The sequence below is a fragment of the Vipera ursinii genome, assembly GCF_947247035.1.
Source record: "Vipera ursinii genome assembly, chromosome: 1".
In the NCBI taxonomy this organism is placed as follows: Eukaryota; Metazoa; Chordata; class Lepidosauria; order Squamata; family Viperidae; genus Vipera; species Vipera ursinii.
The window spans coordinates 75,172,017-75,197,383 of NC_139512.1; the positions used below are offsets into that span (position 1 = coordinate 75,172,017).

Here is a 25,367-nt window from a genome sequence, read left to right on the forward strand (position 1 = left end):
AAAAATGTTGCTGCATCTTTACTTTTCATTTCCATGTGCAATTGCCACAGTTTGCATTATATGAAAAGTATTTCATTTTCTAAATTGCTTGGGTAATTTCTAAGATAGCCAAGCAATTTATGGAAAAATGCATGGTACTTGACAGATACTTGATGGGAAAATGTTATTTTTAATAAATGTATTGCCTACTTAAACATGAGCATATTCTCACCTATCAAATTACAAAGAGTAGCAGTGACTAACTAAACAGAGCCAATTTCTACTAGAACTGATTAAGGGTTTAAAAATTATCCAGATTTCAGATCAATATTATCTCATCAAGTAAACTGCAGATTTGAAGACTAGCATCAAAAGTTGAAGCCATTTAGAATAAGAGGCCTAGTATATAGCTTTTGCAACATAAGATAATCAAAACACAAGTCAGTCTACACAGCCTTGCTACATTTGTTATATATCTATTGTTGCCTATTTTATTATCAGGAAAAAATTCCAAGGCAGCAAGACAAAAGAAGAGTTAATCAGCTAATCAGCAATAAAGATGCCAAGAAATGAAGGAAATCTCTAGATGCCACTGAAAGTTGAATTTCTACAACATTAATACAATATTTATTTATACTCTATCATTTATTTACTTATGGTTAAGCTTACCTAAACCTATAACTTTTCTCATTCTTGTTTTTTTTTGAACCTTATTAAATATGCACAATAGCCAGAGAGGTTCCCCAGCTATTTAAGTTATAGAGCAATCTTTAGAAAATTCTAAGTTAACTACAGATAAAGACGTTTGACTGAAAGCTGACTCTAGGCACACATAAAAATGGACACATGCGTGACTGTTTTATGTTTAGTTCCAGGCTTCAAATGTGTGAAGTCACAAATGTGATAGCTAATTTGTGTATATCACCACATGAAAGAATTTGTAGCAGAATCGTTTTCAACTTGATTATAAAATAAACACCAAGTCATCTTAAAAATAAATTAAAAACCAAATAACAAGAATTAATCTTAAGATGTTCACTATTATATATCATTCTAGTCAACAATCTATTACATTATTGTAGATCTGACCTGGGTATTTTATGGCCTGCAGGGCACATCCGGCCTGTGGGCTGTCCTTGTCCGGCCTGCAGCTTTGGTGCTGGTGTGGGAAGGGGCACTGATATCAAGGGGCAGCTGCCCTCCACAACAGTCCCAGTTTTTCATGTGGCCCCTTGTGAAAATTAATTGTCCACCGCTGCCATAGATGAACATTTCTGAGAAAATTTTAAATTATCCATATGCTTTTTTTCTCACCTCCTCCAGCTGGATATCCCATTGCAAGCAGATGCCTCTTTCCAGTTGGGTAATGGACATGCCTGTAATAAGAGAGCAAATTTGGGGCTGTTTCTTTGACCCATAGATCAATTCACACAATTAAGCTAACACCCTAAACATATTAAAATCGCCTAGAGTAGCCCCACAACAGACGGCAAATAAATTTAACAAATAAATAAAAGAAAAGAAACTTGAAGAATGCAGATTTATGCAAACAGGCTTTATTCTTGCAGCCATGAACACAAACCGAGAGTACCACCTACTCTATTCCCAAGCTGCTATTAGAACTTTTAGAGAAAACGAAGTACAGCTAGTCCTTGACTTACAACAATTTCCATTGCCAAGCAAAGTAGCTGTAAAGTGAGTTGCACCCAATTTTGCAGCCTTTTTTTGCCACAGTTGTTAAGTGAATCACTGAAATTGTTAAGTGAATCATTCAATTGTTAAGTGAATCTGGCTTCCCCCATAGACTTTGCTTATCATAAGCCAGCAGGTCAGTTTGCAAATAGTGATCACATGTTTTAGTCATGGTTTGTTAAACAATCATAATGGTTAGGTTTACAATTAATCCTGAGCTTTAAACTGTGGTTCATAAATCACCACGGTTGTATTCACATAACTAACCTCTCACATCATAGTTTATAATTTCCCATAGTCTGACCTTCATAATAATTACTGATTAGGGAATAAACTATTGCAATTCAAATCATATTTAGCAGAATTTTCCAGACTTGATGAACTCATTGTTTTCTATGGCATGGTTGATTACTTATAAACCAAATCTAAAAAATATTATACTGTAGTTTCATGTAGCGTGTAAGTTCACTAACAACTAATATTTCATTTAACTGTAGAAAACTGAAACGTTTAAGTGTGTATTTTTTTATTGAAAAGTTTTTCAATACATTTTATCTTTAACAATCCCTCCCCCCCACCCCCCACCCAACCCTTCCTAGCCCTCCCTAGCCCTCCCCCCTCCCCTTCCCCCCTCCCCGACTTCCCAGAGCTAAATACAAGGTATAAAGGTAAAAACAATCATAAACAATCATATTCTAACAATAAACTATTAAGTCTATCGCACTCTAGCTCATATGAAATGACTACAAACAAGTACTAATATCACATAAAGAGAAGAAAAAAAAACTTATTCAAATGCTAAATGAAACTTTTTAGTCCCTTAAGTGTGTATTTTTCAGCAATGTCAGCAACCTTTTAGATTAATGTATTTTGGATACCCAGCTTTTATAACTAGTTTACAATTAAAAGCATTACTGCACTGTTAATTCAGGAAATCTGTTGTTTCCATAAACCTTATTAAGTTATCCATAGAAAGTTTAGTCAGTGCTGACAATCTGGAATGCCAAAACTTTGTTTAGATGATACCGCCCAGCAAATTATTTAAGGCAAGACATTTATTGTAACATACTTTAAATAATAGCTGGGTAGATTAAAACAAAATATGATTTGTCTTGAATAGTTACAAAGTGGAACATGTATTCATAATGTATACACATTCTGCGCTAGATGTAAATGTTATTTTTAATATACAGTAGCATCTATTAGGAATGAGGATATAAGGAAAGCACTGCATACGTGGAATAATAGTCACAATTCTTTCACTAACATTTTCAATATATTGTTGTTAGCGTTTTAATTGCCCTGAGTCCTTGGAGAGGGGCGGTATATAAATCTAATAAAATAAATAAATAAATAAAGGTTAACGTGGATCTCAATTGGAAATAAATAACATTATTTAACTTTGTTTAAGATTTCTATAAAAAATAGACTATTTATTTATACTATGAAGGAATTAATGAAGAATGCAAAACCAGAATCAGGAGTGCTCATGGGGAGGGAGTATATATGTACGTTGGTGTGTGATAGTGAGAAATACAGGTACAATTTGGCCAGCATCTCATTTCCCAAAATTCCCCCACCAAGATACCTATAGGAAAAGTGCAGATAGAACATGAGGTCAGTTGCAATGTCTTGAGGTTCCACACTAACAATAGCCCTTATCTCTGAACTATAGACAGTATGTAGCTATCACGACTACTAGTTATTTGGGCTTTCTATTAATTTGTCTAACCTTCAAAAGTAATCTAAGCTACATGCTATCCCAAAGGTGCTTTTCAAAAGGCAACTGGACTTGTTTTTTCCCTTGAAAACATTTCACTTCTCATCCAACAGACTTCTTCAGTTCTGGCTGAATGGTAGGGAAAGGAAGGATTTATATTCCAGATGATTGCTAAAGAACATAAATCCTTCCGTTCACCACCATTCAGCCAGAACTGAAGAAGCTTCTTAGCTGAGAAGCAAAACGTTTTCAAAGAAAAAACCCCCAAGAAAGTCCAGCTGCCTTTTGAAAAGCACCTTTGGGACAACCATGACCTGGATGATTGAGAATCTCCATAGACATTAAAAGCCACAGGTCATATTCTGTGGTAATGAATTCTATAGTACTTCCATTTCTCTGTCCTGAAATTAAGCATCTTTATCCACTCTTCCATGGCAATCAACTGGAATGCAAAATGTATCTGGAATATTCAGAAATATTCGAGCCAACATTTGCTCAAATAAAATCACAATAGATGAGGCTTTCCATAGCTACAAATTTAAACCAGGATAGTTGGAAGAGCACACATCCATTCATATGACAAGCTGCATCATTTTGTCTGAAATGGTATACGGTTTCCTGCCTGAACAGGGGTTGGACTAGATGACCTTCAAGATCCCTTTCAACTCTATTATATTATTATTATTATTATTATTATTATTATTATTATTATTATTATTATTATTATTATTATTATTATTGATCATCACACAGCCAGATGTTCAGACTGGACTTGGCATTTTTATCTACCTATCGAGTCCTTACCAAGGACCTGGAATAGGCAAATGTGGATGTTTGAATTGATGGTATTACAGATATCGTTGCAGGATGGAAGCTGTTATTAGTAAGTCCGCCTTTTGCTATTATTATCTCTTGCCAAAAGCAATGTTATTGTTACTGTTTTATTATTTCCTATTTTTTAGCCATCCATCTCCCACAGTGAGGACTACTGGGCATTATCATTATATTTTTATTATGCCTTCCTATTATAACTCAAGGCAGCAAACATACCTAATTGTCCTGCCCCTATTTTTCTCTACAACAACAAACCTGTGAGGCGAGTTGGACTGAACTAAACTGACTAGTCCAAATTCTGTACAGTCATTTGTCTGACATGGTATAGGGCAGGGGTCGGCAACCTCGGCTCTTTTATGACTCGTGGACTTCAACTCCCAGAATTCCTGAGCCAGCACAGCACAGCACAGCACAGCACAGGAATTCTGGGAGTTGAAGTCCACGAGTCATAAAAGAGCCGAGGTTGCCGACCCCTGGTATAGGGTTTCCTGCCTGAGCAGGGGGTTGGACTAGATGACCTCCAAGGTCCCTTCCAACATCATGATGATAATGATGATGTCACCCAGCTGGCTTTCATGCCTAATGGGAGCCCAGAATTCCCAGTATCTTGGTTTCTAGGCCAGCACCTTCAGCACTACACCAAACTGGGTCTCCAGATTCAGGCGTCTAGACCCGGATTTCCACCAAGTCGGTCAGCAGGGAGAGGGAGGAGAGCACCCCTACCGACTCCAGCCCTATTTCCACCTGTCGGCTCTTGCTCCCTGCGTGAAGCTCACCGACAAGGAAGTGGCCGCCTTGTGTTCTTCGACCTGCGGCCCAAGAAGCAGCGACATTCCCGGCTGCAGAGCGTGTCCCACACACCATACTCCCAGACCCTTCTCCGAGGACAACGAAGGTCCCACGGCCAGTCCCCGAGGAAGATGCCACGCTGGGCAGAAGGGGCAACCGCCGTACATATCCAGAGTGCGACCTGCAATAAAAGGACGGTCAGCGCAAGCGAAAGGACGCTACACCACCAACCCCTCCCCACCACACACACACACACACACACACGATCCACAAAAAGCCCCTCGCTTAAGGCCGGGCCTCTTTCCTTCGTACCCTGTTCGGAAGCGGAACGGTCCACTCCCCGAGCCTCGGTTGCACCCGGGCGACTATTCCTTTCACACGCCTGACGTTGAGAGCGCGGGAGGCAAGGAGTTTCCATGGAAACGGGTTCGCTTTCCGGTTCGTAGTCGGATGTTTGCGAAGGTGTTTGACAGGCGGGAGCGGCTGTTGGCGAGCGAGGAGAGCGCTCCGAACGCGCATGGTCAGAGTCGGAAGCGGAGAGCTTTTTTTTTTTTCCCCCTTACATGAGAGAAATCGCGGATTCGAGCGCGCTCGGCCGTTTCCAGGTAAATCGGGTTGCGAGGGTTGAATTGCGGGGAGAGGCTCCTTCTCGGCGGGAATGTTCTTGCTTCGTCGGGACAAAGTCTCGTTCGGTCGGAGGGCGTATGTTTTGGAGCTCCTTGGCCAAAGTCCAAGGCACAGAGCCGCCGCCTTGAACTCCTGCCTTCATTTTCCCACCTTGGCACTTCGGTCAGGTGCAGACGTCCCCTCAACTCTGCTTTGGGCAATTCTTTTCCTTTTGAGCGTATCTTGTTTTATTCAGGAGCCTTCCTCAGCCTTCTGTAAGGGTTTCACTGAAATGTACAGGTGGAAACATTTCTTCCATCAACTTCCTCCTGTTAACTTACTTTACAAAACCGAGTATTGTTTCCAAAGGAGCATCCTGTTTCCGTTATTGCAGAATTGAGGTCTTCTTAGCAAGCGCAACCGTAATTTGCGTTACCGTATTTTGTGATATAAACCACAACTGGCTGAATTTGACGTTCTTTTAAGCCATAAACTGCGATGAATGCAACCATTAAAAAAAAACCTGGATTGACGCATGCAAAGCTAAACATGGCCGTAAGGTGTGATCTGAATTGTAGAGTTGTGTTACATGGACTGTTTAGAAAGAGAATTATTTGAAGTAAGAGAAAACATTGTAAGGGAGGGAGAAATTGCTAAAACTAGCTTGTTTATGTAAACTAGAGGATTTGAATCGAGTCATTCTGACTTTATGCATTGTCTTAATCTTAGTTTGTACTGATCAGGTTGATGCGCTAATAGTGAAAACTTTATCCCACTTTGATCTGGGTAATTGCAAGGTTCTTCTAACAGAAAGTGGAAATTGTGTGATGTATAGATGGATGTCTTAAAGAAGTGGATGAGATTGGACAGAGAGATTCAGTAACAAACACAACTGCGTAGAATACAGTATTTTATAGTATAGTAAAATTAGTTTGGAAATTTTGAAGGAGGTTTTAAGTGAGTATTCTACCAGAGGTCTGAAGATTTTTATGCTGGATATTCATTTTTATGGCAATATAGGTGTACTGTGGCTGAAATTCTTTCAGGTGTATTGGATTTGCAGTAAAAAAAGGAAGGCCAGGAATGATTTAGTGGTAGACATGAATTTACTTAATGTGATTTTCCCCCCAGTTGTTGAATTTGCTGTAGTATCACCAGAATAAAATAGGCTGAGTCAGTAGAATTGTTCAACAAGCTCAGAAGAATTTATGTTCTAGCAGAAAAGTGTGGTATTTTTCAAACTATAATGTGATTCAGCAGATTGTGTCATACAGTCAGTGGATCTTTTTGATTTAAACTGAAAGTATGGGGATCATCCTGGGTTAACTTTCCTTTTTTTTCTTGAACTGTACTGTACTACTGGTTGAGTAAGCTAAATGCCTATTTCTATTTAGTACCTCAACTATTGCTGCAAGATTTTAGTGGATTTTATTATAATAGTAATGCTGGAGTTGCAAACAAAAGTATATAACTTTATTTTATTCCTTTGTTAGGCTTATTAAATACAGGAAATAAGCTAAAGACAGAAATGAATTCATAAGTACCAGCAATTCAGGTATAATTTCTTGAGCTCCCATTCACACATATACATGCTTAATGTATAAAAGTACATTAAAGTACATGTATGGGTATAGATTGTCTTAGATTTAGACATTGTTTCTCAGTCTTAGCAACTTTAAAATATAGGGACTTCAACTCCAAGAATTTTGGGAGTTGAAGTCCACATATCTGAAAGTTGCTAAGGTTGAGAAATACTGCTCTAAGATTCGTTAGAATGCCTACATAAAAATAAAAAGGAAAGGCAAGAGTAACACTTTTACCTGTTTTGCTAAATGATCAAGTACAGTTGCTCTTGATGTTTCCTGGCTGGTTTCTTTTTTTAATTGTTCTATTATTTTTCTTTGCTAACCTTAGAACAAATTATGTGTTGTCTGTATATTATTTTTTGCCTCAGTGTGTAAACAGAATGATTTTGAAGTATTAAAATAATATGTTTTAGTGACTTTGTATAATCATTATTTTGGAAACTTTTGGAAAAATAAAGGAAGTTTGGGACAGTGCATATCTAAAATTAATTACCTTTTCCTTTCAGTTAATTATAACTGCATTTTCTTATAGTCCTCTTTTAAATATGTCTAAAAAAAGGTAATGTTTTCTGGAATACCATACAGGTGGTCCTCAATTAACAACCACTCATTCAAGACCATTTGAAGCTATGACAGTGCTGAATGAGTAGTGGTGATAACTTGTCCTTGAAGTCCCAACTGTCCCAGCAGTCCCTTAGTCACATGATCACGATCTCATCACTTGGCAATCAGCTCACGCTTATCTGCAGCATCCTGTAGTCATGTGATTGTGATTTTCAATCTTTCCTCCTGGCTTCCTAGAAGCAATGTCAACAGGAAAGCCAGCAAGGAAGGTCGCAGGTTGCTTGAGTAAGTCTGTCCAGGTGGTTGGACTAGAAGCCCTCCAAGATCCCTTCCAAGTCCGTTATTCTGTTATTCTCCCACATGTACTATCTTCTTGAACCTGGTTGTGCTTGTGCTGTGCCTTCCCAACCATTTGCGCATTCTCATGCACCCTCCTTCCTATCCTGCAGCTGCCATTTACCTGCCTGCTGGCCTGCTTGCAAGCTGCCTGGGACTTGCAGCTTCCTGCTGGCTTCCCCACTCACTTTGGTTGTTGGAAGCTGGCAGGAAGTTGCAAGGAGGGACTGACTTAATGTTCCTCAATTATAGCAAGAGGGAATGCAGGGATTGCTGTTGCTATGTGGTGTGATTACATGATGGTGCACTTTACAACCACATTACTTAGCCATGGAAATTCTACTCCCACCTGCCATTATTAAGCAAGGATCGTGGATTGTAACTCAAGGACTCCCTATGTAGAATAGATGTAACTAATGTTAAACCATTTGGACTATCTCCTATCATTCTATGGCAACATTACAAGTTGCAAATATCATACTACAAAGCTATATGGTGTAGTTGATGTTTAAATGTTTAGTAAACTGCAAGATGTTGTAAGTTGTTTCAGCAAAGCATGTTAAACAATAAATTTTAATAAAGAATCAAACAATTGATGCTTTACAGATGTTATTTAGGTAACACAGCCAGCCACCCATGATTCGGTGCTATGAGAAAAAGTCAAATATTTGATTTGCATATTTAGAACCAGAAACTAGCTTGGTAACTTCTAACTCTTGGTTTCCTCAGGTTTCCCCATGCTCCTCAGATTTTATTTTTTTAATGTCAACCCGTAGTTTGCCTTGTAATAATAATAGGAAATCTCTAATGGAGTTTAATATTTGAAGAAAAAATACAGCAAATTAGATATGTCTCATCTTTTAAGAGATTAGACTGTATTTGGGTCCAAAGCTGAATATTGCAAATTGGAAGTGTTTTGTTTAAGCATGGATTAGATGTTTTCTAAGAAGTAATAGGAATGACATGGCCAAGAACTTCAAACACTTTAATGTATTTGTACTATGTTCATCTTCAAATGGAACAGAAATATAGTTAAAAACTACAAATACTGTGAAAAATTCTATATTTATGCATTAATCTGATTTTCTGCTCAAAATATGAACTCTGTCAGTGGAAGATATTTTTGAGATTTATATGAAAAGAAATACTAGTGTCCCTCTAGTATTTGGGTCATTTCTTCAGTGAAGATTTAACAACATATTGAAACACTACCATAGATCAAATATTACTTGCATATACTTATATCACTTAGGTTTTTGGGATGGCATTAGGTGAACATCTACCATATGCTGTATATATTTCAGACAAAACAGAATATAAATACCAATATAAAATTAATAAGTACTGTACTCTGATTTTGTTGTATTACTAAGTGAAAAAATTGGAATCGCTTACTATAAGCAAGTAGGAGATTGTTTTTATGTTGATACTAGGGATAGTGTTTTAATTGGATAAATTTAGATAATTTTGAAAATATGCTGCTGAAGTTGTTTTGAAGAGAATGAGTCACCTCGTTTGGTGGTTAAGGTTTCCATAGAAACTGGGGATATTGCTAAAGACAGATGGTTAGTTGCAATTTAAGCATGTTTCTAGCATTAGCTATTCATTCAAAAGAGTAAAATGTCCTGCTCTTTGTCCTTTAGGCAGCTCCTCCCATCTTTGAGAAAGGAACAAACCATAGCTGAGGTTAACTTTGCAGTTTTGCCAGTCTTCATTAATATTTCCTTCCAGTATATTGTATTTTGTCAAGCTAGGCTTTCTGCACAATACTTTTATAGTCACCTGAAGTGTACGTGTAATGCATTTTAATATAAATATATATTAATATTATATTAGCTGTAAAATATGCAGCCAATATCACAAAAAATGGTATAGGTCTGGCAGATTCCACCGGGAGGCGATGATTCTGGAGGCAACAAGGACCCAAACTTTATGTGTAATTACACTTGGAAACTTACTGGAAACAAGTGCTGATCTCACAAACAGATGTTATTCTGTTGAACTGGTTGGGCTGAGCGTAAGCCGCCCTGAGTCTTCGGAGAAGGGCGGGATATAAATGGGATTAAAATAAATAAAATAAATAAATGTAAAATGAATTACAGCAATCTGGGTGAGTAACTACATGAGAGGTGACAAATGCTTCCTAGTACAAGAAGGGGCACAACTGAAGCTGACCATTCCTGGTTCCTGTTCCAGCAGAAGTTGTGAAGCCAGAAGAGCCTCAAAAGTGTACACCAGATTCTTGAGTATCAAAGGAAGTAGAGGATTTCTGTTCCAACAGTAACTGTCTTGTAAGGACTGTCTTAGTCTGCTTTGGCACACTCAGTCCTTCACAGCCTGATGACATCAAGTTTAGATTTCCACTTCTATTTGGCCTGGACTAGATATCAAAGGCTAGTTTAGATATTAGATATAAAGTTATACAGATATTTATATCATTTGCAAATTGATGATACCATCAATAGTTTCACATAGACATTTAACAGATGGGAGAGAGGGCTTAGCCCTAGGGACCTCATTGCAATATTGCCATTTTGACCTATACACTAAATAGAAGTAGTTCAGTAAATAATTTGGACAGGCCTATTGCCTTGCCTTTTCCTATTGCCTTTGTTATGAGGCTCTGAAGGGAAAGCAAATATATTATTAGCATATGAGGGACAATGAAACGAAATGCAACTGCAATCAAAACACTTCGTTATCTGTGCTCTCGACTCAAGTTAGATATGAATGAAAGGTCTGTCACATGTAGAATGGCATTTAAAGGAGGACACTTTGGGAAATGCCAGTGAAAATTGTGAGATGTTTCTTTGCTAATTTGTGAATTTCTGCTGCTTCTTTTCAAGTAATCTTTTGAGTATTTGAAGTATGGAGCAATACCCAGATTTACAAGAGGACCTGAGTCTGGAAGATGCTAGCGAGTCTCTCAATCAGCTCAAATTGGCCTCTTTGGATGACAAAAATTGGCCATCAGATGAAGAACCTGTTTTCCCAAAGTCTGGTAAGTGTTTCTGTTAATAAAACAATAGTAGGAGGTGGCTGTCGTGTTTTGAAGAATCCATAATATGAAAATATTGCCCGTCTGCAGCTTGTTAAACCAGCTATGTCTTTCTCTGGGAGACCCCAACTGTCCTCCACAGCTGTTGTACAATCCCAGGAAAAGATTGATTGATAGTGATGCTTGCATACTCAGAAGCACTTGTTTGCCTTTTAATCCAAAATGTTGCACAACCCTGTTCTGCAGCATTCATCTTAGATTTCTTTAAGATGTTGCAAAAGAGTTTGCTTGGTATCCTGAATACAAATTGCAATGCAGAACTAAGATATTCATCAGCAAATAAGAACTGGAATATCATAGGTTGTATATAGCAAAGAAATACCTGTACAGTATAGCTATCAATGCAGTAGATTATAGTTGTTCAATTTGGGAATTGTGGCAGAAGATTTTAAGTCTATTATTTTGTTCCATTAATGGTGTCATTATATAATTAAAACAGATACTTTTATAAATATGTTTAAACTATCTTAGTGCATGCACTTGTCTGTTTTGAAATACCAAATGAACAAGTAAATGTATCCCATTTGTACTCCATCATACCTGAACAAAGGTGCAGGGATAGAGAGAAATGAATATAGCCATCCTACTGATAATGCACCTAGACATTTCTCTGTATTTCTGGACCCTTATTTTGTAAGTTTGACTTTATGTGATATTTCTTCCTCTGTTTATTTGCATATGTACTGGACAGATGATACCAAGAGCTCCCCGGATTCTGCCTCACATCTGCGATGGGATGATCCATACTATGACATTGCTAGGCACCAGATAGTGGAAGTAGCAGGTACTGTTTTGTTATAGTATAATGATTTGAAATAAAATAAATAATGTATTTGTAATAATGGTAACAGTCAAAATAAAAATTCTTTTCTCATAGAAAATTTTAATGATACCTTGTCTAAGAAATCATTGAAAGTTGCAAAGAATGGAAATAATTTTAAATTTTGAAGAACAGGTTGTGATCCAAAGTCTTGGATAGTGCCTGCGTGATTTGTCATAAAAAGCAATCTCTCAGATTGAACTGCTGACTAAATGGCTATATCCATGTGGCTTTCTTGATAAAAATAGAGAATTGGTTTTGAGCCTGTTTCCGGGACATTTCTTTAAATTCACATTAAGTTCACAGAGCTTGAACTCCTGGTGGGCTCCTACCCCTACAATTGCTTTTTGACATTTCTGGATTATATATCATAACTATATAATAGAAATCAGTTCCAGCAGAATAGTTATTTGAAAAACTAAAATGAGAACAACAGTACAAAAAAGTCATCAAAATTATTACAAAAGATAGTTTCCAAATTATTTTATTAGTATATACTTGAGTATAAGCCGACTCGAGTATAAGCCGAGACCCCCAATTTCACCCCCAAAAACTGGGAAAAGTTGTTGACTCGAGTATAAGCCGATCCGCCGTTCTGCAAGCCTCCGCCGCCGGCGGAGGCTGGATCCGCGCTCTGCAAGCCTCTGCCGCCAGCAGAGGCTCGATCCGCCATTTTGCAAGCCTGAATACACAGGAATACCCTGTGTGGCTGCGGCTCTCGGGGAAGCCCTGGCTGTCCGCTTCCTCGCTCCACGCTGCCATTCGGGGCCCGCGCGTTCCCCGGGCAAATTGCGGCGCCCAGCAGGCGAGGAAACACGCCCGTTCCAGTCGCCCCCCCTTCCCTCAGGAGACGCGAAGCAAGTGACCGCCCGGAGCTTACCGAGGACTTGCGCGCGGCCGAGGCTTCAGTGCTTCCAGGATCACGCGCACCTCTCCCAAGCCGCCGCCGTCCGGAGACCTGCCGAAGTTTGGGGAGGTTTGGGGAGGTGCGCGCGCACCTCCCCAAACCTCCCCAAACGCCTCCGCGCAGACCTGCCGACGTTTGGGGAGGTTTGGGCGCCTCCCCAAACCTCCCCAAACGTCGGCAGGTCTCCGTTCCTCCTGCCGATGTTTGGGGAGGTTTGGGCGCCTCCCCAAACCTCCCCAGGTCTCCGTTCCTCCTGCCGAAGTTTGGGGAGGTTTGGGCGCCTCCCCAAACCTCCCCAGGTCTCCGTTCCTCCGCGCAGACCTGCCGACGTTTGGGGAGGTTTGGGCGCCTCCCCAAACGTCGGCAGGTCTGCGCGATGTTTGGGGAGGTTTGGGGAGGCGCCCAAACCTCCCCAAACGTCGGCAGGTCTGCGCGGAGGAACGGAGACCTGGGGAGGTTTGGGGAGGCGCCCAAACCTCCCCAAACGTCGGCAGGTCTCCGTTCCTCCGCGCCCTGCCTGCCTGCTTCTTTCCGCTGCGGAAAGAAGCAGGCAGGCAGGGCGCGGAGGAACGGAGATCTGCCGACTTTTGGGGAGGTTTGGGGAGGTGCGCGCGCACCTCCCCAAACCTCCCCAAACTTTGGCAGGTCTCGGACGGCGGTGGCTTGGGAGAGGTGCGCGCGATCCCGGAAGCACCAAGGCCTCGGCCGCGCACAAGTCCTCGGTAAGTTTTTTTGTTGACTGGAGTATAAGCCGAAGTGGAATTTTTCAGCCCAAAAAGTGGGCTGAAAAATTCGGCTTATACTCAAGTATATACGGTATATTTTGAACTCTGTAACTTTTTGTAGGATTTCTCTCTTTTCGTTCTTTCTTTCTTTCTTTTGAAGCAAGAGACGTTTTGTCTCATTCATTGTGGCAAAGGGATAGTAACCTCTTCCTGGAAAAGGCCCTTAGAAAGCAGCAGAAAGATGTGATTTGCTTTCAGAGGGCTTTTTAAAATAAACATCAGAATATGTTAGTGTTCTGAAGTGCCAACTAATTTCATACTTTTGTATAATATTTGACAGACAATTGGCAGATAAGGCAATCTGTTCAGAACCTACAAATACTTCTAATTTTTCTGAGTGATAGCAAGGATTTTAATTCTCAGACTAAATTATTGGGTACCTTGTCTGATTAATTTGTGGAACATCTGAAAGTGAAGAGTCAACCCACTTTTCAAAATCCTGACTCCATAGACTTGCAAAGAAAAAGTTAAGCCCTTTGCTATTTCACTGATAGCTAGGCTGCAAAGCTGACATTTCTGTTTTTTGCTAGGTAATTGATTTATATATAGTTCTAAATTCAGCTATTATATGAATTACATGCAGACTTAATTGTCTTTCGAGAAGAATGCGGTATGTTAATGGTTACTAGGAATAATATCATTAGACTGGAAGACTGGACATTGTTTTTAACTTGTATTTAGGATTAATATTAATCATTTTCTTAGTGACTAAGGAAAATTAAGAATGGGTTATTTGCAGAAAGTAAATGATAAATCATGGATTATCCAAGATATATGGATAAATGCAATTGCTGGATAGCTTTTGGACATATCTGCCTCGATTTCTTTGATAGCAACAATTGTTTTGAATTTTCAAACTGCAATTGTGTAGTGTTTTGTCCATTAGTTTTTTGTCCATTTTGAATATACAGGGTAATTCAAGGAACTTTCCAGGCCTCTACATCAAAATGTATTTAAATAATTTTTATATCTAATTTTATAGTGTCTGTTTCTGAGGGATTTTCAGCACAGGAAGTATCTTCTTTCTCTATGCAAATATGATAGGAATGCCTTTCTGTTCTCTGGGACTGTAACTAGATATTGAACAATTCATGAAACAAGGTCTCCACTGTTATTATTAGATGGGGCTAAACAAAAGAAAACTGTAGTACACATTGTGTTGGAATACTTAAGAATAGCTCTGTTGCTGACTTCCTCAGATTTCTATCATTTGATAGAATTCATGAATAATGTACAGTGAAACCTTCATATGTTCCAGAAACATTGTGCATGTATATATTGTGTAATTCAATGAAGCTATGAGCTTTGCTGTGCAGGGCCACCCAAGACGGACAGGTCATAGCAGAGAGTTCTGACAAAATGTGATCCACTGGAGAAGGAAATGGCAACCCACTCCAATATCTTTGCCATGAAAACCCTATGGACAGTACCAAAAGGCAAAATGATATGATGCTGGAAGATGAGCCCCTCAGGTCGGAAGGCGTCCAATATGCTACTGGGGAAGAGCAGAGGGCTAGTACTAGTAGTGCCAGAAAGAATGAAGCGACTGGGCCAAAGCCCAAAGAACGCTGAGCTGTGGATGTATCTGGTGGTGAAAGGAAAGTCCGATGCTGTAAATATTTTTTCTCCATAGGAACCTGGAATGTAAGATCCATGAATCAAGGCAAGCTGGACATGGTTAAACAAGAGATGACAAGACTGAACATCAATATCTTAGGAATCAGTGAACTAAAATGGACAGGGTGAATTTAATTCAGATGACCATCAGGTATACTACTGTGGGCAAGAATCCCTCAGAAGAAATGGAGTAGCCTTCATAGTCAATAAAAGGGTAGGAAAAGCAATACTGGGATACAATCCCCAAAATGACAGAATGATCTCAGTTCGAATCCAAAGCAAACCATTCAATATCACAGTAGTCCAAGTCTATGCTCCAACCACCGGTGCTGAAGAGGATGAAATTGACCGGTTCTATGAAGCCCTACAGCACCTTATAGAACTAACACCAAAAATTGATGTCTTTATCATCATGGGGGATTGGAATGCTAAAGTAGGAAGCCAAAAGATAACTGGAATAACAGGCAAGTTTGGCCTTGGAGTACAAAATGAAGCAGGGCACAGGCTGATAGAATTCTGTCAAGAGAATACGATGTTCATAAGGTAAAGGTAAAGGTTCCCCCCGCACATGTGTGCTAGTCATTTCTGACTCTAAGGGCCGGTACTCATCTCTGTTTCAAAGCCGAAGAGCCAGTGCTTGTCCAAGGACATCTCCATGGTCATGTGGCCGGCATGACTAGACGCTAAAGGCGCATGGAACGCTGTTACCTTCCCACTGTAGTGGTCCCTATTTTTCTACTTGCATTTTTATGTGCTTTCAAACTGCTAGGTTGGCAGAAGCTGGGACAAGTAACAGGCACTCACTCTGTTACGTGGCACTCAGGATTCGACCTGCCAAACTGCTGACCTTCTGATCCACTGAGCCACTGCGTCCCTTTTTTTACGATGTTCATAGCAAACACTTTTTTCCAACAACCCAAGAGACGGCTCTGCACATGGACATCACCAGATGGTCAACACAGAAATCAGATTGAGTATGTGCTCTGCAGCCAAAGATGAAGAAGGTCTATACAGTCAGTAAAAACAAGACCAGGAGCTGACTGGCTCAGACCAGGAGCTGACTGGCTCAGACCAGGAGCTTCTCGTTGCAAAGTTTAGGCTTAAACTGAAGAAAGTAAGAAAAAGCACTAGGCCACTCAGGTATGAATTAAATCATATCCCTGTTGAATATACAATAGATGTGACAAATAGATTTAAGGAATTAGATCTGATAGACAGAGTGCCTGAAGAACTATGGACAGAGGTTTGAAACATTGTACAACAGGTAGCAACCAAAACCATCCCAAAGAAAAAGAAATGCAAGAAAGCAAAATGGCTGTCTGAGGAAGCTTTGCAAATAGCTGAGGAAAGGAGGGAAGCGAAAGGCAAGGGAGAAAAAGAAAGATACGCCCAATTGAATGCAGAATTCCAGAGAATAGCTAGAAGAGATAAGAATGCCTTCTCAAATGAACAGTGCAAAGAAATAGAAGAAAACAATAGAATAGGGAGGACCAGAGATCTCTTCAAGAAAATTGGAGAGATGAAGGGAATGTTTGATGCAAAAATGGGCATGATAAAGGACCAAAATGGCAGGGACCTAACAGAGGCAGAAGAGATTAAGATTAAGAAGAGGTGGCAAAATTACACAGAAGAACTATACAAGAACGAGCTTAACGTCCCTGATAACCACGATGAGGTGGTCACTGACCTCGAGCCAGACATCCTATAATGTGAAGTGAAGTGGGTCTTAGAAAAACTGAGCAACAACAAAGCTAGTGGAGGTGGCAGTATTCCAGCTGAGCTATTCAAAATCTTAAAAGACGATGCAGTAAAAGTGCTACATTCAATTTGCCAGCAAATTTGGAAAACTCAACAGTGGCCATAGGATTGGAAAAGATCAGTTTACATTCCAATTCCAAAGAAAGGCAGTGCCAAAGAATGTTCAAACTATCTCACCATTGCACTCATTTCACATGCTAGTAAAGTTATGCTTAAAATCCTACAAGCTAGACTCCAGCAGTATGTAGATCAAGAACTATCAGAAGTACAGGCAGGATTTCTAAGAGGCAGAGGAACTAGCGATCAAATTGCCAACATACGCTGGATCATGGAGAAAGCTAGGGAGTTCCAGAAAAAAACATCTACTTCTGCTTCATTGACTATGCTAAAGCCTTTGATTGTGTGGATCACAACAAACTGTGGCAAGTTCTTAAAGAGATGGGAGTACCAGGCCATCTTATTTGTCTCTTGAGAAACCTATTTGCGGGTCAAGAAGCAACAGTGAGAACTGGACATGGAACCACTGATTGGTTCAAAATTGGGAAAGGAATCCGGCAAGGCTGTATACTGTTGCCCTGCCTATTTAACTTATATGCAGAGCACATCGTGAGAAAGGCAGGGCTAGATGAATCAAAAGTTGGAATTAAAATTGCCGGAACAAATATCAACAACCTAAGGTATGCAGATGATACAACTCTAATGGCAGAAAGTGAAGAGGAACTAAAGAGCCTCTTGTTGCAGGTGAAGAAGGAGAGTGCAAAAGTTGGCTTGAAACTTAACATTAAGAAAACCAAGATCATGGCATCCGGCCCTCTCAATTCCTGGCAAATAGATGGGGAAGAAATGGAGGTAGTGACAGATTTTATTTTCCTGGGCTCCAAGATCACTGTAGATGGGGACTGTAGCCAAGAAATTAAAAGATGCTTGCTCCTGGGGAGGAAAGCAATGGCAAATCTAGACAGCACACTCAAAAGCAGAGACATCATCACCCTGTCAACAAAAGTGCGTATAGTCAAGGCTATGGTCTTCCCAGTTGCAATGTATGGCAGTGAAAGTTGGACCATAAGAAAGGCTGAGCGCCAAAGAATTGAGGCCTTTGAACTATGGTGCTGAAGAAGACTCCTGCGAGTCCCTTGGACTGCAAGGCGATCAAACTGGTCAGTCCTAGAGGAGATCAACCCTGACTACTCTTTAGAAGGCCAGATCCTGAAGTTGAAACTCAAATACTTTGGCCACCTAATGAGAAGGAAGGACTCACTGGAGAAGAGCCTATTGCTGGGAAAGATTGAGGGTAATAGAAGAAGGGGACGACAGAGAATGAGGTGGCCGGATGGAGTCACTGAAGCAGTAGGCGTGAGCTTAAATGGACTCCATAAGATGGTAGAGGACAGGAAGGCCTGGAGGAACATTGTCCATGGGGTCAAGATGGGTCGGACACGACTTCGCAGCTAACAACAACAACAACAATATTGTGGAAAGTAAATGATGTTCATATATTCTATACTGGTAATATAGTTTAATTATTTCTGTGTTCATGTTAATTTTATTTTTCTATGTTATCTGTTTTCCATTGTAAACAGTATATTGTAGTTCAGAAGAAGGTTCATTTATTATCTATCTCTTCATTTATGGAGCAGGTGCAAATCAAGAATAGCTTTAAATAAATATATGTTATGGATGTAATTTCATTTCTTTGTTTTCTGGAAGTTTATTTATTAAATGTGTATGCGCGCAACCTCTAATTACCCTGTTGACAAGTAAAAAAATATTTCAGATACTACAAATGCCCTTTGATTTTATCTCTGGTTTATTAGAAAAAGAAAAACTGGACTGTATGGAAAGTTGGTTCAATTCACTTTTCTTCTGCATTTTCATTTACTGTATGCACAAAAGCATTTTTTCAGAGGTTTAGAATAGGGTCTCCTAAAAGTATGTTGTATCATATGCATCTGCGGTGTGTAGAAGCGGTCTTCTACTAAAATAAGGGCTAGTTTTTTGAATCCACAATTTTCTGTTCCTGTTTACATGCATTTCACAGAAAGGCAAATTGTAAGTACTAAAAAACAAATAACTTTTCCAATATTATGAATTGATAGAACTGAAATGAAATGGGATGACAGTTATTTATTTGTTCTATTTATATAACTGCCGATCTCACATATGTGAAGCTGGGTGGTTCACTAAGTTGAAACAAAACAAAAATACAAAAAAAAATAACCAAAATAATATAACAAAGACCACTAGGAACAATAAAAATGTTAAAAGTAGTAAAATATGTAACAGTACAATCCAACTTCCTAACAACATATAATAGCCATTTAGCAGGTTCCACGCCACCATTGCTGAATCTCCAGGCAAGATGGCAAAACCAGGTTTTCAGGCCCTTCCTAAAGGCCAGAATTGTATATGACAATCAAAATTCTGGGGGAATGATCTTTGCATGGAATGGTTGTGTGGTAAGGATTTTAGATTGGATGCTTTTATGTAGTTTTTCTCTGCCAATCTTACAGGGTTCCCTGGTTTTTCAAGGAATTTTGAGAGATAAAACAGCTAAAAGATATCTAGAGTTTCATTGGAAAAAGACAAAAAAGTGAATTAGCCAAGTGTAAGAGCCCATTTTAGGGATTAAGCCCTTCAAAACACAGTTCTTTTTATGCTGTTATTGTTGGTTGATAGCCTTATTTAATGTGATCCATTCCCTGCTGTATGAATAGGTAACTGACTCAGTTGCTGTGGGGATTAATCTAGGAATCTGGTGGGTAAAGTTGCTTGAATTTGCTCTGAATTAGACTCCAACTGGTGAGGTATTGTTGAGATGACAGAGGCTCTGTCTTGTTGCCTGGGAAGTATTTCACGCTGTGATTTCTTGGGAAATGGATGAATCTTCACAACTGTTAGTCTAGCCACTTATTTATTAGATCTCTTGTTTATTAGATCCTCTTCTTCATAGCCTCTCAGCGGATAATGTGTGGATCCATGTGAAAATAAATTCTTCCTTGAGACAGGGATGCTTCTATCTGCCTCTCACACAAAATATCTGGACTGAGTTGTCTCTTATTCTTTTGGAATGCACCCAGCCCTCCTGAGAATCCATCCATCCATCCATCCATCCTTTATCTATCTGTCTGTCTGTCTGTCTATCTATCTATCTATCTATCTATCTATCTATCTATCTATCTATCTATCTATCTATCTACAGTATCTACTTACCTACCTAATTTGTTGTCCATCTTGTGGTTCAAGACAATTCTATTCTACATTTCCATCACACATGCAACACATCATGCAAATATAACTACTTATAGTCTGGTTTTAGTGGATCCTGAATGTCTACAAATATTACAGATTAGTAAATGTATAAAAGTAATGGAGATCAGAAACAATACAGTAGTACTTTTTATTATTTTTTCTATTTTTTAGATATTTTCACTTTTGTTAAATGTGCTTAAGCTACCTTTTCCCCTCTGTCTGTCTGTCTGTCTGTCTCTCTCTCTCTGTGTCTGTCTATCTATCTGTCTGTCTATCTATCTATCTATCTATCTATCTATCTATCTATCTGTAATAACAATACAATGGTGATTTTAATATTAACTAATTACTTAAGACCAAAACCATTGTCCTGTTACAAATATTTTGATGTGAATTGCAGTGGTTCTTTTTTAATGTTATACTTAACTTTGAAAGAAAAAAACAAACAATATGCTTATAATATTGACATTCTATATTGTAATAAATATGGATATTTTTTCTTTCCTGTCTCCATTTTCAGTACTTTGAGCTATCTAAATAGTAGAATGCCAATAATACATAACTATATCATGTAAACATTAGGGTATTAAAACAATACAATGTATCAAGATTTATAACAGAGGAAAACAATTTTCTTCCAGTCTCCAGCCTTCTGTTTTTGGTAATGTTCCAGAGAGCCCTCGAAGAAATAGATTATTGGGACCATTTCGGTCAGGTTTTACACTGGAGCTAAGTACAGAGACAGTATTGATTATATTTGTTGATAACTTTTGGTGGAGCTGGGTTAGTAGTGCAACTATCCTGATTGTTTTTGATCTGTCAACAACTTTTGAAACAATACATTATGGTATTGTTCACTGGCTATAAGGTTTGTGAGTGAAAGACCTGATGTTGCAGTGGTTATCCTTTCTCCATGGCCAAAAAGCACTGGTTGGGTAGACAATAAGTTATATTTTAATTTCTTGATTAAATCAAAACTGAGCTGTATGAATAGTTCCAATAGTGGAAAACAGATGGTGGAAGCAAGAGAGACGAGTCACGTTGCCTACAAAAGTTCACCATGTCTTTGATGGTGGAAATGTAAGACAATATAAACTATGTACAGAGAAATTTTGAACTGCAAACAAAATTTCAGAAATAATTTGATTAAGGATAAAATGGAACTCTGAGTACTAAATGCAATGTTGCTCTCAATGTGATAAGTGCAGCTAATGCTCCCAATTCCTAGTCTTTGTGTGGAAGAGACCTCATAATTTGAAGACTGGATATTTCAAATGAAATTGGTCAAATTTACAGGTACAGCTTAGTTTTAGTGATGGCAGAAAAGGGGCCTCTACTATGTATAGATAGTAGAGAGTCACTGAATGTAACCACCCACCATTTTCATCTTGGCTCTAGTTCTCAGGCAGGCTGTTACCTAAAATTAGAAGCATTCTAGTTTGATGAGCTCATATTTTGTATTTCCATACAGCAGCATTGCATTGTCTGCAAGGACCATTTCCTGAGGTCAGGACCGAGTTATCAGAGAACAACTAAATGGCAAGTTAGAGATAATTAAAGAGGAGGTCAAAACTAGGAGGTAACTGTAAAAAAAAATCAGACTCGGTTATGGCTGAAGATAGTGAACAATGGAAAAACAGGGAAACTGTAATTCAGAGGATATGTACTTTTTTCCAGCATAAAAACAGTATATTTCAGCAATATTTTGACTGCTGTAGATCCTTGCAGTTTTATTGGGATTTGGTTCCCATGTTTTCCAGCCAGTGTAGCTCATAACAAATCTGGTGGAATCTAGATTGTAGAATACTACTTTAAGACATTTTTGGGGGAGGTGTTAGTTTCTTCTCCCAATAATATGCATGTTTTCTTTGTTTTTGGTAACTGGCAACTAGTTTTTGCTATGCTGTGTGTACCAGCTTTCTTGGATATTAATGTGATATTATAATGGGAGATTTGCTATTCTTGAATAAATGATGGCTATGTGAAATTCAAGGAACTGAGATAGCTCTTTATTTAGGTAGTCCTTGACTTACGATGATAATGGAGCCCAAAATTTATGTTGATAATTGAGAAATTTGTTAAGTGAGTTTTGCCCCATTTTATAACTTTTCTTGCCACGTTAAGTGAAACACTACAGTTGTTAAATTAGTAACATGTCTGTTCAGTAAATCTGGCTTCCCCATTGACTTTGCTTGTCAGAAGTTCAAAAAAGCTGATCACGTGACCCCAGGACACGGCAACTGTCATAAGTATGAACTAGTTGCGAAGCATCTGGATTTTGATCAGGTGACCATGGGGATGCTGCAACGGTTGTAAGTGTGAAAAACGGTCATAAGTCACTTTTTTAAATGCTATTGTAACTTTGAATGGTCACTAATTGAAATGTTGCAAGTCAAGGACTATCTGTATGATCAGTTACCCTAAGTTTCAAAACGGGCAAGAAAAGTGAAAATAGCGGTGGATTCTTTTGAGTTATATTGTATGTTTTATCCATAGCACCCTGATGTAAAAGGAAGTAACATGTGAACTAAAGTAGACAAAAGAAACTCTTGAGTTTAAACTTTTGTCTTCAGTTCAGGCTTTTTAAGTGAATTTCAGTGACTGAAAGCAGTCAGACTTTGTGAGACATTCTGAGAGATCTTTACGTTTAAATACGTTTTGTCTGAAAAAGTCAGACTTTATTGCGTCAGTCAGAAATACAGTGTTTTTCTCTTGTATAGGAAAAAAAAAGCAAAATGCAACAAAAAAGTATTTGTTTAGATTTTGGAGAGTTTGGAAAATGGTATTATGTCCTAGATTTATCAAGGAAGAGCATTCTATTTTTTAAGAGTAGCAACAGGAAACACAAATACCCAGGAATGTTCTGATACTCTGTATGTCTTGTGTGTTTGCATGTAGATTGTTATTCCAGCCTTCTCATCGGTCCAAGGAGTCAGTTTGACTTAAAGGACTTTTGGTATAATGTAACTTTGTTTCTATTCCTCCAGGCCAGGGTGTACTTGATGGGGTCCAGCCAGGTAGGTACAATGCCTAGTCTTCTTGTCATTGGCATTTGAGATCATGGCACTCTTTAGCATGACTGTGACCTGCCGCTGGGTTATCTCAAGGGAGCCCAAATTCTGTGAAGCTGAGGGCTAAACCCCAGTCCTCAAAGTTCACTTTTGTGCATTATGCCAAGTAGATTGCAGCCATGCTTCTCTTCTAAACTGGTGACACAGCCATTTGGGTCACACTACCTACGTAATCAATCTAAACTCAATGTGGGACTTTTGAAATTTCCTAGCAGAGCTCTGCCGTGGACTCAGATGGTGGGCTTATTTGGGGTATTCTACTCTCATCTGTTAACTTCTTTTTTCTTGGATGGTGATCACCAATGGGTACTCTACCCATTAGGAAATAATTAATGTTAACTTTCCCATTCTGAGGTTTTTTTGTGTGTGGGGACAGTTTCTTCTGTAATGAATATTTCTGTAATTTACCATTTCTCTTAATTTGAAATTCCGGAAGAAGAGATAGTTCCTATTCAATGTTTGCTGTGACATCATTAAATGTATCAAAACTGATTCCTGAAATCTAGAAAATGGGCAGGTTTTTTTTAATCCTCTGCGTTTTGGTACTACTTTGATCACTTTCTTTTAAAACCTGCAACCTGAATGCTAGATTGCTACTTTCTTCCAAATCTACTTAAGATCTGTTTATTCCATGTCTTTTTCATTTTTATAATCTTTTCCTTTAAATAGTCATAAGCTTACATTTCTTGAAGATTGTATCTTAAATGTCTGTGAGGATATGTTTATCTTCACTTGTCTATACAGACAGGTTGATTAATATAAATTTTGAAACATTGGCAATTACCATTTTAAAATTTGTAAATGTAGTCAGCTCCTCTTAAGGCAGATTAATTTATGACTTTAAATGCGGAATGAAAGGACTGTCATGAGGAAGGGCAGAAAAGAAATCTCCCTGAGCTGTTGAATATTTTGCCTTTTAAAATCCTGTTTTTCCTTAGCCTAACAATACTGTCATACCTGCATTATCTAGGTATAGAACCACACTGGTTTCTCAAGTTTGCTATTGTTGAGCTTCCTAGTTGCCATTGCTTTACAGTTTTTTTTTTGTTTATCGGTTATAGCCAAGTTCATTTCAGTATCCTGTTTTTAGCATTATTAGCTAAACAGTGCATTAAAAGGAGGAAGTGATTCTAGAGAAAGTAATATCTTTATTCATGGAAAGAACTTGGATGGATGGCTTATTAACTAAAGAATTTTTAGAGGAAGAAAATCTTACACTTTAAACAACATTTAAAGTATTTTGCATATTATAAAAAAATCTTCATGTCACATTGGATTCATTTTTGGAATTTCAAATATCCCAGACAATTTTGAAATACATCATAACCCTGGAAACATTTGAAAATAGCCTGGCAGTTACTGCAGGTGCATTTTGTATATCAGTGACATATTTTCTGAGTGCACCAAAGAGATTCTGATGTATAATATGATATTCTTACAATTCAGCATTCAAATAAAAATTCATCAATGCAGTTTCATGTAGATTTAACTAGCTGATTTCATGTTTATTATTGGAATAATGGGAATTCAATCATTGTTTATTGTTCGTTACACCTTGAATTCAATTGTCAATAGAAATATTTCTCCCTGTTTTATAAAAATATTTTAAATATTAAGGCACATAATATAATCAGTTGCCATACTTCATAAATGATAGCTTTTTTTGCAAAACTAAAACACAATAGCAATTAACCTTGTTGATATTAGACAAGTTGGAAATAATTCAAGTTATTAGAAGCCTTTCTCCTTTGCTTTGAACAGTATTATGTGATATTTTATTAGGATAACCAGGAAGCTAAGTATTATCATGATTTATTTTTGAATTGATGCTGATTTTTCTAAGAGTTGGGAATTGGGTTTACTCTAAAAATAAACGTTGAAGATGGAGATCATTGTCTATGAACAGTTTTCAAAAGATCCATCTATTTCTGTGTTCGTTTAGTTTCCACTTTTAAATTCAAACTCAGAATGTTGAATTATATTATATGCACTGCAT

The 25,367-nt window shown here is 38.4% G+C and overlaps 2 protein-coding genes across 3 annotated transcripts in view; one reads left to right on the forward strand and one right to left on the reverse strand.

The window, feature by feature from the left end:
- The window catches only part of F2 (coagulation factor II, thrombin), a 53,719-nt gene extending 48,664 nt beyond the window's left edge, over positions 1–5,055 (reverse strand). The window contains exons 1-2 of the mRNA XM_083362040.1: positions 5,002–5,055; positions 1,294–1,355 (exon numbers count right to left, since the gene is read on the reverse strand). Of these exons, the coding sequence (XP_083218166.1) occupies positions 1,294–1,315 (22 nt within the window). The 5' untranslated portion in view covers positions 1,316–1,355; positions 5,002–5,055. The remainder of the gene's footprint in view (positions 1–1,293; positions 1,356–5,001) is intronic.
- A 416-nt stretch (positions 5,056–5,471) lies between these two features.
- ARHGAP1 (Rho GTPase activating protein 1) overlaps positions 5,472–25,367 on the forward strand; it is a 35,627-nt gene continuing 15,731 nt past the window's right edge. Inside the window, exons 1-3 of one of the 2 annotated variants that reach the window (XM_083362061.1) lie at positions 5,472–5,619; positions 10,953–11,107; positions 11,856–11,948. In XM_083362061.1, coding sequence (XP_083218187.1) covers positions 10,975–11,107; positions 11,856–11,948 — 226 coding nt within the window. In that variant the 5' untranslated portion in view covers positions 5,472–5,619; positions 10,953–10,974. Of the gene's footprint in view, positions 5,620–10,952; positions 11,108–11,855; positions 11,949–23,288; positions 23,318–25,367 lie in introns of those variants that run through there. The other variant, XM_083362063.1, reaches the window with a different exon arrangement.